We start from the raw sequence: 17,316 nt of genomic DNA on the forward strand, positions 1-17,316 counted from the left end.
CCAAGATAACAACAGCCAGATTCACAGGCCTTCCTACATTCTTCAGCCACCCTGTGCATCAGAATTGCCTAGCTAAATCACTCGATTTTAATCCCACAGAAAATATCTAGGACTGTTTAGAACAGTCATAGATTTCAGTAGTCAGCAGTCCCGAAATTTGGACGCTGTATAGATCTAATGAGGAATGAGCAGCTTCAGCTGGATACAGTGGACGGAAGTTTTTGTTTTTGACTCTCTATGTCGCCAAATTGAGGACATTATCAACTCTAGAGGCCGTGTTGCCCGCACTTATAGAGATGTCTCCTGGGGATGAATTATGAAGGGCGTTCAATAGGTAATGCAACACATCATTTTTCTGAAAGTAGGTTGGTTTTATTCAGGATTCCAGTACATCATATTATTCCATAATCAACATAATCTCCGTTTAATGTGACGGCCTTATGCCACCTCACTGGGAGTGCCTGTATGGTGTACCACTCTGCTGGTCTACGTTGGAGCCAACGTCTTGCTGCACCAGTAACGTCCTCATCATCCACGTACTGCTTCCTGGGGAGTCTATCCTTCATTGGATCAAAGTCGTTGCTCTTTATGGTCGTCTGTTAGATGGGAAGGAATCCAGCAGGTACTCAACTTTGAGAACCTCGGCTGGTGGATGAATGTGTCAGCATTACCAACAGAGACGTCCAGTTGAGAAGTTCCACCATTGCAGGACTCACAGCTGTACGCCTCGCCCAAGGACTCTCTGTGCTTCTGTACACTGCCAGGTCTTCGTAGACATTCTGCAAGCGCCTCTGAATGCCTGAGATGGTTTTCCACCAAAAAGAAACTCAATGACAGCTCTCTGCTTGGAATGCACCTCCGTTACAGATGCCGTTTTGAAGGCCACGAATAGCGGCGCCTACTTGAACTTCACGAAACCATTGGAATTGAAGCGGGAATATTCTACCATGTTCCACAATAAATTCTGTATTCTTTCAACCGAAATAGGCTGAGAAAAGGAATGTGTTGCATTACTATTTAACGCCGCTCGTATCTGTTGCCTTTGTTTATTTTCTGCAACCATTTATGGTAAGTGGAGAGTAGTGATGTGTTTTGTCCGCAGGACCAGGTGGCAGAGGACGCAGAGGCGGCAGCGGGGGACCGCGGCGCGCGCCTGCGCAGAACGGCCTCCCAGGTGTCCGTGGTGAGTGTCGGCGCCCTGGCCGTCATGGTGCCCACCGCGGACGCCAGCGGCCACCCGAGGTCGCCGCGCCGCTTCTCCTGTAGGTAAGGACTCCGCCAACGGCACGCCTAACTTACCCGTGATATCTCTTCTGTGTGTCCACCTAGTTCCATGGCTCTTTGCATCCCACTATTCCACTATTCCTGTCTCAGAAACCAGGGAATATTCGGTCTGGAGTAGCGTATCCCATAAAATGAAACAGTTGTCGGTGTTGGCGTGGGAGTGTGAGGGAGGGGGGCGTGGAAGGGGGGAGGGGGAAGAGTTGCCACTATCATATGCAAATGTACCACAGTTTTGTATGAACAGTCGCGACACTCAGTCACATCTAGAGCGACACGACCACCCCAGGTGGCGAAAAAATCGGCCATCTCAACGTCGCGTTTGCTGTAAGAAATTTTTTTATAATTCTTTTTCTACGTAATTTAAGAAATGACTAGGACATTCTTGCTTCCGAAGCGTTACTGAAACATTAAAAGTTAGGAATGATCGTAAAATATATGCAGAGTTAAAGCTCAAAAATGAAATGACATAATTTACAATGCATCTGGAAAGAAATACTTTGCAACTTACTTTAGTCTTTCCATCTCCCTCCCCAGTTTCTTAGTAAGTGGGAATTTGGATTCAATATTCTTTAAACTTTGCTTGTCTTTCCTAACTTCCTTTGTACGATATTTCCATGGTTGTGTTATTCATATTGTGGTAGGCACTATCTTTGTCACTTAATAATTTTTCGAGGAATCTGACGATTTTAACGTTCTTACACTTCTTTCGATTTTCCAATACGTGAATAATTTCGCATGATGCAATTACTTCATCCTCTAAAGACGTCTTTGTTGATGGTTCTGATGCTTATAGGTCCAATATTTCTGGATCTGAAGTAGTAACAATTGTAGAACTGGTTTCTGCTCTGTGTTCGGTTTTATGGCTTTTGCCCTGTGGCCGTTCTCTCTTCATCCAAAGCTATGACGGTATTCATAAACTGCTTTGGCTAGCAGTGTAGCGAAACACCTTCACGTCACGTTGATGGCGTACGAAATGCTTTCGCAAAAGGTTACGTGTCCTGCTATTTACTAGCCATTTCGTGGTCCTGAAGGTAAATGTTTAAACTTCACTAAATATATGTAGGCTACAAGACAATTGTAATTAAACAGTCTTATAATTTGATATTTCGTACCTGTAAGGGTCCTCAGGAAATATATTTAGTGTGAAAAATTTGGCATCTTATTTTTGTTACTGCTGCGATTTATTACTGTATAGGCTCCTTTTTGTAAAATCCACGTTAGTACAGTACCGCGACTGTTGACTGTGACTGACAGACGGAAGCGCCATTCTGCCAGTTTCGCCCTTCGGGTTCTTCGGTTGAGTATTCATCGATGATTTTCAGATTAATGAGACCTACCCTGTTGACAGAGTGTTGGTTACAGTTTACAGCAAGGAAAAGAGCCTAGCGTCACACGGATTATTGTAGCTGTCGCTTCCTCGCATATCAGTATTTCAAAAGGGCGTAAGAATCTTACTTTGAAGTGATGAGTGTATAAACACGTTAGTATTGCCATAGAAGACTGCAGGGAAGGGGAAAGAGAAGCTGTTAACAGCCAGAAACAATGGAAGAATTAGAGTCACACTAGTGTAGCGGGCTGTGTATAGGAATGAAAGCTACTGGGTGGTTGGAGCCGTTTTGTTGTTTGTCAGGAGGCACTGAACTCCCATTTGGCGTGTCCTGGGTTCGGATGAGGTCGGGGAAGCCTGTAGACACCACAATGTAGCGGACGTCGTAAAGATGGCAGCAGAGGGACAGGCAGTTTGAAGATGGCAGTTCTTCGTTGTTCCCTTCGGCTGGTCTCGTAGTAGTTTGGCCTGTAACGTACATACGCAGGCTGGAGGCGGCGTCCTTACTTGCGGTTGGAAACCACCTAAAAGCAGCACTCACACTGGCCGGTGCTGCAGGCACGGTCGTGTGTCGCTCACATTCCTCTCTCGCAACCTAACGCGTTGTGAGTGCGAAGATGATGGTGAGCACTCATGCTCAATGGTAATTAACACAATTTACCGGTTACTTGAGACCATCAAAATTATTATAATTAAACCGTGTTCTGACACTTCCCTGACTAAACTGATACTAAGCAGCTCACTTCGAACGTTATCTACGATGATATAACTCAGATTTATACCTTTTATACCCCAAAGCGCAGCAGCGTCCACATCTCGGGCCAGCTCATCTAGTAGTGGCCCAGCATGACGGACCTCCGGAGGCATGTCTCCTTGTTCAAACTGCCCGGAGGGAAACTCTCGTATTGGCTGCAGCCACCTGACACCCTCTACCCTCGTCTCTATCGATCTTTTCTTAAGCGTACAGGCAATCTCTTTGCTTAGTATTCCCACAGGTTATACTTTGACGAAGCCCACTATATTGTATCTTTTGCTAGTCCCTCACCTTTCTATATCCCATTACATTCAAACTTCATACAATCACACACTCGTGGAAGTGTGCAGGCAGGAAATTGGAAGTGTGACACATAAAAATAAAACACAGATGGATCCATTGTCATAGCCAAGGGTCATTATTTCATGACTACAGGCATAAAAAAATTTTTGTTATGGCGCAGAGTACCTCGACAATCATTGTAGCGACACCCTTATATCACTGGCATGCAAGTGGTTGACATGGAGTACCGCTTCACCTCGACAATGCTGGTCGGTTTTTGTGCTGGTCGGTGTAGTGACTACCCTTCCCACACACAATTCGTAATGGAAATGGAAAGGGGGAGAGAGGGAAGCAGTAGTAGTGACTTCTAAGCACCGTCTACCGCTACCTATGAGGTGGCTTGCAGACTACAGCTATGGACACATGACTATGGTGAAGAGCCGCAGAAACTGGTACACCTGCCTAATATCGTGTAGGGCCCCCGCGAGCACGCAAAAGTGCTGCAACAGCACGTGGCGTGGACTCGACTAATGTCTGAAGTAGTTTTTGATGATGTCTGGTTTTGTTGGGCGCTCAACTGCGCGTTCATCAGCGCCCATGTTAAGTCCCAATTTTTTCACAGTCCAGTTTCTTTACTTAGTCCAATTTAGCCATTCTCACGAATGATGATGATGAGGACAACACAAACACCCAGTCCCCGGGCAGAGAAAATCCCCCAACCCGGCCGGGAATCGAACCCGGGACCACGTGATCCAGAGTCAGCAACACTAGCCACTTGACCACGATCTGTAGACGTCTGAAGTAGTGCTGGAGGGAACTGACGCCATTACTCCTGCAGGGCTGCCTACAAATCCGTAAGAGTACGAGGGGGTGGACAACGTTAATTCTGATGTATAATAAACAAGTATATTTTAACACCAGATTGAAGGTGATATTTGTGAATCACATAAAAGCTATGAAGCAAAGCAGTGGGTAAATATTTTTAAAATACAAAACAGTATAACAAAGTTCTTGCTCGTATTGACATTTCCCCGGAATCCTAACAGTATAACAAAGTTCTTGCTCGTATTGACATTGCCCCGGAATCATAACAGTATTTAGTAAATACACTGAGGAGCCAAACAAACTGGTTCACCTGCCTAATATCGTTAGGACCCTCGCGAGCACGCAGGAGTGCCGCAACACGACGTGACATGGGCTCGACTGACATCTGAAGTAATGCTGCAGGGAACTGACACCATGAATCCTGCAGGGCTATCCATAAAACCGTAAGAGTACGTGGGGGTGGAGATCTCATCTGAACACCTCGTTGCAAGGCATCCCAGATACACTCAATAATGTTCATGTCGGGGTACTTAAGTGGCCAGCGGAAGTGTTTAAACTCAGATGAGTGTTCCTGTAGCCGCTCTCTAGAAGCTCGGGACGTGTGGGGTGTCGCATTGTCCTGCTGGAATTGCACAAGTCCGTCAGAATGGACAGTGGACGTGACTGGACGCAGGTGATCAGACAGAACAGTTGTGTAGGTGTCACCTGTCAGAGTCGTATCTAGACGTATCAGGGTACCCATATCGCACCAACTGCACACGCCCCACACCATTACCGAGTCTGTACCAGCTTGAACAGTCCCCTGCTGTCACGCAGGGTCCATGCATTCAGATCGTGCGGTAGCGTTCTCGCTTCCTGCGCCCGGGTTCCCGGGTTCGGGCGAGGCGTAAAGTCCTGCAGTCATCAATGGTACACGAGTGTGGCGTCGGCTCCGAAAGCCCCTATCGATGATGTTTCGTTGAATGGTTTGCAGGCTGACCCTTGTTGATGGCCGAGCATTGAAATTTGCAGCAATTTTCGGAAGGGTTGCACTGCTGTGACATTGAACGATTCTCTTCAGTCGTCGTTGATCCCGTTCTTGCAGAATCTATTTCCGGCCGCAGCGATGTCGGAGATTTGATGTTGTACCGGATTCCTTATATTCACGGTACACTCGTGCGGGAAAATCCCCACTTCATCGCTACCTCGGAGATACTGTGTCTCATCACTCATACGCCGATTATAGCACCACATTCAAACTCACTTAAATTTTGATAACTTGCTATTATAGCAGCAGTAACCGATCTAACAACTGCGCCAGACACTTGTTGTCTTACCGAGCGAGGTGGCGCAGTGGTTAAACACTGGACTCGCATTCGGGAGGACGACGGTTCAATCCCGCGTCCGGCCATCCTGATTTAGGTTTTCCGTGATTTCCCTAAATCGCTCCAGGCAAATGCCGGGATGGTTCCTTTCAAAGGGCACGGCCGACTTCCTTCCCTATCCTTCCCTAATCCGATGAGACCGATGACCTCGCTGTCTGGTCTCCTTCCCCAAAACAACCCAACCCCCCCCCCCAACCCCCCAACTTGTTGTCTCACATAGGTGTTGCCGACCGCAAAATGGCTCTGAGCACTATGGGAGTTAACTTCTGAGGTAATCAGTCCCCTAGAACTTAGAACTACTTAAACCTAACTAACCTAAGGACATGACACACATCCATGCCCGAGGCAGGATTCGACCTACGACCGTAGCGGTCGCGCGGTTCCAGACTGTAGCGTCCAGAACCGCTCGGCCATTCTGCCGACCGCAGCGCCGTATATGCCTGTTTGTATATTTCTGTTTTTTAATATGCATGCCTATTCCAGTTTCTTTGTACGTCCGACAGGCGCCTGTGGCGGTCGGTGCACGACTTCCTGGACCTGGGCCTGCTGCGCGACCCGGTGTACACGAACCTCAACCTGGGCGTGTCGCTGGCGTTCTACTCGGACTTCACGTTCTCGACGCTGCTGCCGCTGTTCCTGGCGTCGGCGGCGGGGCAGGGCCAGGCGCTGGGCGCGCGCGGCGCCGCCGCCTGCCTCACGGTAGGCGCCGCCTGCGACGTGCTGGGCCGCGTCGCCTTCTCGCTGCAGGGCGCCTGCCCGCGCTACCGCCTCTCCAGCCGCGCCGTCTTCCTCATCGGCTCCGCCTGCATCGTCATCGCCCGCACAGGTCAGCTGCCATAAAAGCCGTCTAACGCACTCATCACAAGTATCCCGACACACGTACAGTGAGGTCACAAATGTCACTGGATAGCGATGTTGACATACGCAAATGCAAGTAGTATCGCATACACTAGGTACACTACTGGCCATTAAAATTGCTACAGAAATGCAGATGATAAACGGGCATTCAATGGACAAATATATTATACTAGAACTGACATGTGATTGCATTTTAACGCAATTTGGGTGCATAGATCCTGAGAAATCAGTACCCAGAACCACCACCTCTGGCCGTAATAACGGCCTTGATACCCCTGGGCATTGAGTCAAACAGAGCTTGGATGGCGTGTACAAGTACAGCTGCCCATGCAGCTTCAACACGATACCACAGTTCATCAAAAGTAGCGACTGGCGTATTGTGACGAGCCAGTTCCTCGGCCACCATTGACCAGACGTTTTCAGTTGGTGAGAGATCTGGAGAGTGTGCTGGCCAGGGCAGCAGTCGAACATTTTTTGTATCCAGAAAGGCCCGTACAGGACCTGCAACATGCGGTCGTGCATTATCCTGCTGCAATGTAGGGTTTCGCGTGGATCGAATGAAGGGTAGATCCACGGGTCGTAATACATCTCAAATGTAACGTCCACTGTTCAAAGTGCCGTCAATGCGAACAAGAGGTGACCGAGACGAGTAACCAATGGCACTCCATGCCATCGCGCCGGGTGATACGCCAATATGGCGATGATGAATACACGCTACCAATGTGCGTTCACCGCGATATCGCCAAACACGGATGCGACCATCATGATGCTGTAAACAGAACCTGGATTCATCCCAAAAAATGACGTTTGGACATTCGTGCACCCACGTTCGCCGTTGAGTACACCATTGCAGGCGCTCCTGTCTGTGATGCAGCATCAAGGGTAACCGCAGCCATGGTCTCCGAGCTGATAGTCCATGCTGCTGCAAACGTCGTCGAACTGTTCGTGCAGATGGTTGTTGTCTTGCAAACGTCCCCATTTGTTGACTCACGGATCGAGACGTGGCTGCACGATCGGTTACAGCCATGCGGATAAGATGCCTGTTATCTCGACTGCTAGTGATACGAGACCATTGGGATCCAATACGGCGTTCCGTATTACCCTCTTGAACCCACCGATTCCATATTCTGCTAACATTCATTGGATCTCGACCAACGCGAGCAGCAATGTCGCGATACGATGAACCGCAATCGCGATAGGCTACAATCCGACCTTTATCAAAGTCGGAAACCTGATGGTACGCATTTCTCCTTCTTACACGAGGCATCACAACAACGTTTCACCAGGCAACGCCGGTCAACTGCTGTTTGTGTATGAGAAATCGGTTGGAAACTTTCCTCGTGTCAGCACGTTGTAGGAGTCGCCACCGGCATCAACCTTGTGTGAATGCTCTGAAAAGCTAATCATTTGCATATCACAGCATCGTTTCCTGTCGGTTAAATTTCGCGTCTGTAGCAAGTTATCTTCGTGGTGTAGTAATTTTAATGGCCAGTAGTGTATAAAAGAGCTGTGTGTCGGCGGAGCTGTCGTTTGTACACAAGTGTTTCATATACAAAGGTTTCCGAAGTGATTGTGGGTGCATGACTGTGGGTGCAGACTGTGAACGGCGAATGGTAGTTGGAACTACACGCATGCCACATTGAACGGAAAACATAGTGGCCGACATTCTTCACTTAATGACCGAAAGTAGCGGTGTTTCTGTAGAGTTGCCAGTGCTAACAGACAATCGACGCTGCGTAAAATAACCGCAGAAACCAATGTGGGACATACGACAACGGTATCGGTTAGGAGAGTGCGGAGAATTTTGGCGTTAATGGGCTATGGCGGCAGACGACCGACAAATGCCTTTGCTCAAAGCATGACATCTCCTGCAGCGCCCCTCCTGGGATCTTGACCTTATCGGTTGCACCCTACATGACCGGAAAACTGTGGCCTGGTCAGATGAGCCCCGTTTTCAGTTGGTAAGAGCTGATGGTAAGATTCGAATGTGGCACAGATCCTACGAACCCATGGACCCAGATTATCAATGGACTCGCTCTTCTGGTCCAACTGAACCTCTTTGAGATGATTTGCAGCCATTCGTGGACTTCATGTCCTCTAACAACGATGGAATTTTCATGGATGACAATATGCATGTCGCCTTGGCACAATTGTTCCGAGTTGGTCTGAAGAACATTCTGGACAGTTCGAGCGACTGATTGGCACCCGGATCAGCCGACATCAAACATTTATAGGACACAATCGGGAGGTCAGTTCGTGCACAGAATCCTGCACCGGCAACACATTACCAAATACGGACGCCTACGGTGGCAACGTGGCTTAACAAATATTTCTGCAGGGGACTTTCAGCGACTTGTTGGGTCAATGCCACGTCGATTTCCAGCAGTACGCCGTAATAAAGGACGTCCGATACGATATTATGAGGTAGCCCGTGACTTTTTTCATCTCAGTGTATTATTGGACATTAATATGGGTGCGTCCTCCATTCGTCATTATGACAGTTGCAGCTCTGCTGGCAACACTTTCAGTGGCGTGTCTGAATGCCTGTTGAGGACTGTCGGTCCATTCTACTTCAAGAGCCAAGACCAGAGAAAATTATGTTGGACGCTGGGGTCTGAAGGGAAGTCCACATTCCAACTCATCCTAAAGGTGCTTCTTTTGGGTTCAGGTCGGGACTCTCGACAGGCCAATCCATTTCAGGAATGTTATTATGCACAAACCACTGCGGCAGATGGTTCAAATGGCTCTGAGTACTATGGGACTCAACTGCTGAGGTCATTAGTCCCCTAGAACTTAGAACTAGTTAAACCTAACTAACCTAAGAACATCACAAACATCCATGCCCGAGGCAGGATTCGAACCTGCGACCGTAGCGGACTTGCGGTTCCAGACTGCAGCGCCTTTAACCGCACGGCCACTTCGGCCGGCTCACTGCGGCAGAGATAGAGATGTGACTCGTGTAAGGGGGCATTGTTATGCTGATAAAAATATTGTGTCCTAACTGTTCCTCTACTGCACGCAATACACAGTGCTGTAATATGTGACCATGTCCTACGGCATTCACCGTCTGCTTAAGTACAACAAACCACATCCTAACCAAGAGAAACTCCCACATCGTGACACTACCTCCTCCGTACTTCAATCTTGGCACTACAAATGAGGGCGGGTAATGTTCTCTAAGCATTCGCCAAATTGTAACGCTCCGGTCGCATTACCCCAAGGTATAGCTCGATGCATCACTCCAAATAACTCATTCACTGTACAGTGCCGTCCCTCTTTACACCATCTCAATCACCGCTTAGCGCTAACTACATAAGTTTGTAGCTTATGAGGAGCTGCTCCGACACTGCACTCTGTCATTTTTAATTCTCTACGCACAGTCACTGTGCTAGCTGGACTGCTAGTATCGCTTTTCAACTCACTACTCATTCCTTCCTGCGATTTCGTACTATTTTTTACAGTCACTCTCCACAATGAACGATGGTATCTCTTCGCCAGTACTTGAGGTGTGTCTAGTTTTGCTTTAGCTGTAGTAGTTCTTTCGCGATTCCATTTCACAGTCAGACCATAATGATCAGTTGACTTGGACTGCTGTAGAAGGGTTGAAATGTCCCTCACGGATCTGTTACTCAGGTGACATCCAGTGACTAGTCCCTCTTCGAAGCCACTGAACTCACCTGGTCAACCTATTCTGCCATTACCGCTTCTCTCCTAACAACCCAACACTCCCAGCCTCCTTATATACTCGTAGGTCCACCTCACGTCACATCTAGTGGTCAATTCCACATTACATGGGGTTGTCCAGAAGATTTGATCAGTTGGTGTACGTACAATGGCAATAAACAAAATAAAAATAAAATAACATGAGGCAAACCACATCAAATTACTGCGAAGCGCAGGCCATTATGTGGCAAAGACTGAGCTAAAACTACTGAAGTTAAATAATATGAAGTACAGAGAAAATTACGCAGCTATTGTATCCTGCCCTTAAAGAGACTGCAGCGACCTCACATACTACAAGCCATTTTAGTAAAAAATTAACAATTTAAAGTAAAGCCTCGCAAAGTAATGATTAAAATTACATATACTTAGAAAACTAAAATTAATTAACTAATAATTCTGTTCGAATATCCCTAGGCCGGCAAACAGTGGAGCGAGGTCGCAGTGGTTACTGACTTTGGAAGAGACCCATATTAGTTTCGAATCCATCAATTTCTGCCTGATTGGTTACGTTCCCGATGACATTTACTTCCAGGTTTAGTAGAATAGAACTCCGTGGAACCTTCTGCAATATTAGAAACAATGCCCCATGCCGTTGTGTTCCGAAAAAATGTTCTTGCACCCACATATGTACCCATTTACGTACTGAGGTTGGTAGTTTCGTTCACCCAAAAACTTGTTTACGCTAGGCACAATTAAAATATTATTTATAATAAATTTTTTATCCAGTTAATAGTACAGAGAATTAATAAAGGATTTAATTTTATAACTTAAGTTTGGGATAAGTGAACAATGACGAGACAGTTACGTAATCCATGAAATCTGCGTTCTGGAGTTGCAACAGAAACGTTTCACAGTACTGCAAAGTTAATTCTCGTATTGACTGAGCTTTTTCGGAAACACTCTATTACAAAATCAGAACCCTCTGTTATTTAATCCTCTGAGTCGAATGTATTCTTTTTAGTTGTGCGTATTTATTTGGCCTCTAGTTGCCCAGCTATTTAGCCATTTACATTGTTATTTATAATACCGCAATTACATAAAATTTGTCATGTTAATAGGAGATTTTCGCTACATTTCACTGTCTCCTAATTATGTATTTTCACTATAAGCAACATAATAATACATATAAACTTGTGCTGAGGATGTTACTAACTGGCAGTTATTTTTCGTTTGAGTAAGTTTTAATGAGTTCATCATTTGAATTAAGTAATCGGGCATGAACATCTAAGTGCAGTTACGAATAGCGTCTGAATTTATTGTCATTCAGGTAATTGGACACATCAGAACATTTGATCGTTTACTTGTACGATGACTAATCAGTGAATGTTTAAATATTTTTATTTTTCATTTTGATGACTTTATCGTTCGAACCGAAATATTTGTTTACTATCAAAAACAGTCTTCATCACTATTTGCCGCGCGGTATTAGCCGAGCGGTCTCAGGCACTGCAGTCATGGTGCCGGCGGAGGTTCGAGTCCTCCCTCGGGCATGGGTGTGTGTGTTTCTACTTACGATAATTTAGGTTAAGTAGTGTGTAAGCTTAGGGACTTATGACCTTAGCAGTTAAGTCCCATAAGATTTCCCACACTTTTGAACATTTGATCACAATTTATTTATTACGGTGACCGGTTTCGACCACTACTATGGTAATAAATAAATTGTGATCAAGACTGTTTTTAATAGTAAATATTTGTAACTCATTGATCACTTTTCACTCCCACAATGTATTCAAAAGTAACCAAATATTTGTGTCGTGAAGACTGAGCAGGCAGCAAATGTGACTCTTGGCGTGTGTGTGCTCGCAGGGATGATCTATGTGAGCGGCTTCACGATGCTGGCGGTGATCACGGGCGTGCTGGGCTTCTTCCGCAGCTGGATCCACATCACCTTCTCGCTCGTCTTCGCCGAGTACTGCAGCATAGAGCGCTTCCCCTCCGCCTACGGACTCTACATGGCCGTCAGCGGCATCATAGGAATGTCCACTGGCCCACTCATCGGTACGTACCAACAGCATAGGCTCCTGTGGACCGCTTCTTTTCGTAAGGGAGCTGCTTACGTATATAGGGTGTATCACAATTAATAGTGAAAACTGGTATAGTTGAAAGTGAACGATAGCAGAAGTAATCACGGTGCCAGAAAAGATCCAACTGGGAGATAAAAACGAAGTGGTGGCTATGAGCCGCCACTGCCTCCACGATTAAATATTGTCGTAGTTACTACTAGAGTACTCTCTCTGAAATTTTGAATGTTCCAGGCGTAAAATACAGGGAGCGAAAGCCTATTTACAATTTTTACAGAAAGCAGATGGCAAATATAAAGAATCAAGGGCATGAAACGGAAGCAGTGGTTAAGAAGAGTGACACGGGGCTATAGCCTATCCTCGATGGTATACAGTCTGTACATTGAGCAAGCAGAAAGAAAACCAAAGAAAAATCTGGAGTAGGAATTAGAGTCCAGGGAGCTGAAATAAAACTTCGATGTTCTTCGACGACATAATTTTGTCAGAGACAGCAAAGGACTTGGAAGAGCAGTTGTATGGAATGTATAGTGTCTTGAAAGGAGAACATAAGATGAACATCAACAAAAGCAAAACAAGGATAATGGAATGTAGCCGAATTAAATAATGTGATGCTGACGGAATTACATTAGGAAACAGGACACTTAAAGAAGTAGACGATTTTTGTCATTTGGGCAGCAAAATAACTGATGCTGGCCGAAATAAAGAGGATATGAAATGTAAACTGTTAATGGCAAGAAAAGTATTTCTGAAGAAGAGAAATTTGTTAACTTCAATTATTGATTTAAGTGTTAGGAATACTTTTATGAAGATATTTATCTGGAGTGTAGACATGTATGGAAGTGAGACATGGACGATAAACAGTTTAGGCAAAAAGAGAATAGAAGCTTTTGAAATGTGGTGTTACAGAAAAATGCTGAAATTTAGATGGGTAGATTGCACAACTGATGAAGAGATACTAAATAGAATTGAGGAAAAAAGAAATTGAGGCAGAACTTGACAAGGAGATGGGTTCGATTGATAGGACACATTCTGAGATATCAAGGGATCACTAGTTTAGTATTGGAGGTAAGCGTGGAGGGTACAAATCGTAGAGGAAGACCAAGAGATAAATACAATAAGCAGATCTAGAAGGATGTAGGTTAAATCAGTTATTCGGAGATGAATAACCTTGCATAGGATAGTGTAGCATGGAGAGCTGCATCAAAGCAGTCTTCAGACTAAAGGCCGCAACAACAACAATAATAATACTGCGTGACGTAAAAAATAAGTTACAGATTATTATGGTAGGCAAAGTAACTTTTATAGTGTTAGTTTTACTAAATCTAAACTACACTAATTATAAGGGGCAATCAGAAACTTTCCGTCCAAAGGTTCTACATCCCAAAACCAGTACGCCAGTCAGGCAAAGGCGCTGTTCGCACTGAGGCACTCATACAGCCAAAGCACTAGGCTGAACAACCCCATTTGGTGAAACATTGTGTCATGCCGCGTGAAGAAGTCTGTAACTGCCTGCTGTACATCCTCATATGTCAGGAACTGTGGACACTTCAAGGCCTTTTTTTAAGGAACCGAAGGCGTGATAATCACATGCTGAGAGATCAAAACTACAGGGCGACAGCCCGCGTGTCTCCCAGTTGAGTTGGTGTCACATTCTGCGTTGTGACATTGGCAATATGGGGACATGCGTTATTATCAGGCGGCAACACCCTATGGTGCAGTCCGCTTCCGTAGCGTAGCGGTAGCGTTACCGCCGACCACGCAGGGGGCCCGGGTTCGATTTCCGACAGGGGACTGGGTGTTGTGTGTCTTTAATCATCATCGACTCGCAAGTCGCCGATGTGGCGTCACCTAAAAAGGACTTGCAATACGGTGGCCGAACTCCCCGAATGGGGCCTCCCGGCCAACAATGACATACGATCATTTCATTTCGCCTCCTGGTGCACTTTCCACAATCATGTTTTTCGAGAGACATACTGCCACATACACATTCTTCATTCTCTGATGGACGTCTTCTGGCGTTTTTCCTTAGGCACCCATAAAAAGAATAACAGTCCGCTGGTCCTATTTGGACACATTTGGTAATAACATCGCGATAGCTCACACCTCTGCATTTACTGCATGCACATCAGAAAGACACGAACGACACACTAATTCCTCGTTACATGTCGGTTTTTATACACCTGCATCAGAGATATGATACGTTCAATATACGCTGCAGCGACATCCGCAAACAGATACTTTTTGATCTCTCCTTATAGTATAACGCCAACGGCCTTGCCGCAGTGGTAACATGGGTTCCCATCAGATCGTCGATGTTAAGCATTGTCGTATTTGGCTAGCACCTGAATAGTTGGCTTTCTGGGTCTGGCAAACCCTGTTGGCAAGCAGGGTGCACTCAACCCATGTGAGGTCAATTGAGGAACTACTTGATTGAGAACTAGCGGTTCTGGTCACGAAAACTGACAACAGTCGGGAGAGTGCGTTGACCACATACCTCTCCATATCAACATCCAGTGACGCCTACTGGTTGATGATGACGCAGCCTTGCGAGGCTGGTTCAGACATAGTTTAGATTTTTATAGTGCACCCAAAATTACACTAGATGACTACCTTTCTTTGATTATTCCTGTTTAAATGATATGATTATTTAGGACAAACCCTCAGTATAACTCTGTAATGTCACTGGACGAAGTTTCCAGAAAAGTTTCCTATCCTCACCTTGCTCCTGAACTCATCTTTCACAATCCCTCAAATCGTGTCGGTATCATTTTGCTGCAACCTTTATATGTAATCAGTATCTGAGGGTTGCGCAACAGGTAGTGTAGAAATACTTGTTCTGAACCACTTGCATAGACAGACAAATAAAACGAAAAATTCAAAGCAAAATGATTGGGGTACACAGAAGAGTGGAAGATGTAATTATGACTGCAAGTCAAATGAAGATGGGTAAGACACACAGCTACACGAACGGGTGTTATGCAGACCAAATAAGTTTTTGGTAGAGTCCAAAATATAAGAAAAGGCTGATCCAGTGGAAAGAGGATATATGACATCAGAAAACATCAGGAGTAATATGGATACAGAGGCTGTAATGCATAAAAATGTCGACACCAGTATTTACTTAGCAGTATCTATCAAATGGTCGGTATCTTAACATCTTCAGTAGTTTGTCTGAATACCTTTGTTGCATGATTACGCCTTTCGTCAACTTCAGTGCAATCTCCATATCATTTGACGCTGCTCTTGTTGCTTAATGTAATTTACTATGTATCCCTGGTATTAAATTCGATACATCCAAACTCTTGTTACTTCTGAATCAATCTTTCACTGTGCAGCCGATTTGATCATAGTTGGAAATTTACTGTCAGATTAAAACTGTGTCGCAGACGTGAATCCGATCCAAAAACGTTATCTTTCACGGGCAGTGCTCTTACTTAGTGAGTTCTCTGAGAAAGACTTCTGTCTGCCCCTCTCTCCTACCTCCTAAACTTGACACAAGCTCTTCTACGTACCTTGCTAGCCCAGTACGTCTTTCTTTCAGAAGGATACAAAAATTATTTCACACTTTTTTCTGTTCACAGGGCTCATTCGTGACGTTACGGATAGTTACCCCATATGTATCCACGCTCTGAATCTCCAAATGATGCTCTGCGTAATACCGTGGACGCTGGAACTGATAATAACTGCACTGAGGAAGAAGAAACCTGTCGCAGAAGAAGAGACGAAGAGCTGACTTGTTTTCCAAAGGCGATAAGAAATACAGACATCTGCCTGCATCCAAGACAGTGCACAGAAACAAAAACAGGTCTGCTGTTCCACAGACAAGACTTTAGCCTTGTGTCTGTATTGCCACAATGTATGGCATATAATTAGACTGAGGGTCTCTTTACGTTGAGGATCCATGTTTTAAAGTTTATTTTCACAACAGAATAGACTGAAATAAGTATTGTAGTCACTAAAGAATCTGATTTATAGTAGAGAAGTGTGAAAGCGCCATTTGAAAATTTATTTCAAGCAGCTACAAGACTGCCATACTTAATCTATTTGTAGCTCCTAAAGAGATTCAACGGTGTACTCGTTCGAGTTCGGCACACGAATTATTTGCTGTGTTCATATATTACCATTTTTAGTACAAAGAACTCTATCTTGTGCTTAATAAACTAGAATTTTTTATAACAGTGTGTCTAAGAATAGGATGCTCAACTTTCTGAGCCGCAATTGTCAGTAGAGGCTTATAGCATTACTGAAAGAAATAAATGTGCCATAATAGCCCTTATAGGGTACTAACCATATAATATATTAGTTGTAGCTTGGAAGAACTTTTCGTAGTGTGACTAACTAGTACGTGATATGTTTCAGTGCAGTAGTTACCTAAACTGGCTACAAACAGACGAGTGAACCTAACACCTTTCACTAGCTTTCATTATGTGGCGTACTTCTGTTACTCATACTGCTGAAGATCAAGTGTCACTGAAGAATAGAATTCGATGTACATAAATGTTTTTTTTTTTTAATAATATACCATATACTAACACCAGAGTCACTTTGGTGGTTCAAGTATTCTATAGACTTACTCACAAATTGTACAAACAGTCCAAACTGATAAGCTGTTTAGAATTTAGTTATTTTGAACGCCGTATGTGCATTTTTTCATACAAATGTAACTGAATTTTGAAACTGTTATATTTATTTGACTGAAAAGTTTTTAATTAAACTATTATTTCAAACAAAGTTTATCATGTACTTCTACTAACAAAAATTAAGATAACAACCAGTCCTCCGGGAAAATGTTCACTATTAAGGGAACTTTTTAAAATTTATCGAGACGTAAATTAGACACTTCAAATCAACGCATCAGACGAGAACATCATCTGCACG

General features: G+C 44.8%; 1 protein-coding gene across 1 annotated transcript in view; it reads left to right on the forward strand.

Annotated features, from left to right (window-relative positions):
• LOC124606105 overlaps window positions 1-17,101 on the forward strand; it is a 236,930-nt gene extending 219,829 nt beyond the window's left edge. The window contains exons 9-12 of the mRNA XM_047138070.1: window positions 1,103-1,266; window positions 6,340-6,662; window positions 12,224-12,415; window positions 16,020-17,101. Of these exons, the coding sequence (XP_046994026.1) occupies window positions 1,103-1,266; window positions 6,340-6,662; window positions 12,224-12,415; window positions 16,020-16,171 (831 nt within the window). The 3' untranslated portion in view covers window positions 16,172-17,101. The remainder of the gene's footprint in view (window positions 1-1,102; window positions 1,267-6,339; window positions 6,663-12,223; window positions 12,416-16,019) is intronic.
• Window positions 17,102-17,316: the final 215 nt, after the last annotated feature.

The sequence above is a fragment of the Schistocerca americana genome, chromosome 3 (genome assembly GCF_021461395.2).
Source record: "Schistocerca americana isolate TAMUIC-IGC-003095 chromosome 3, iqSchAmer2.1, whole genome shotgun sequence".
NCBI classification, from domain to species: domain Eukaryota; kingdom Metazoa; phylum Arthropoda; class Insecta; order Orthoptera; family Acrididae; genus Schistocerca; species Schistocerca americana.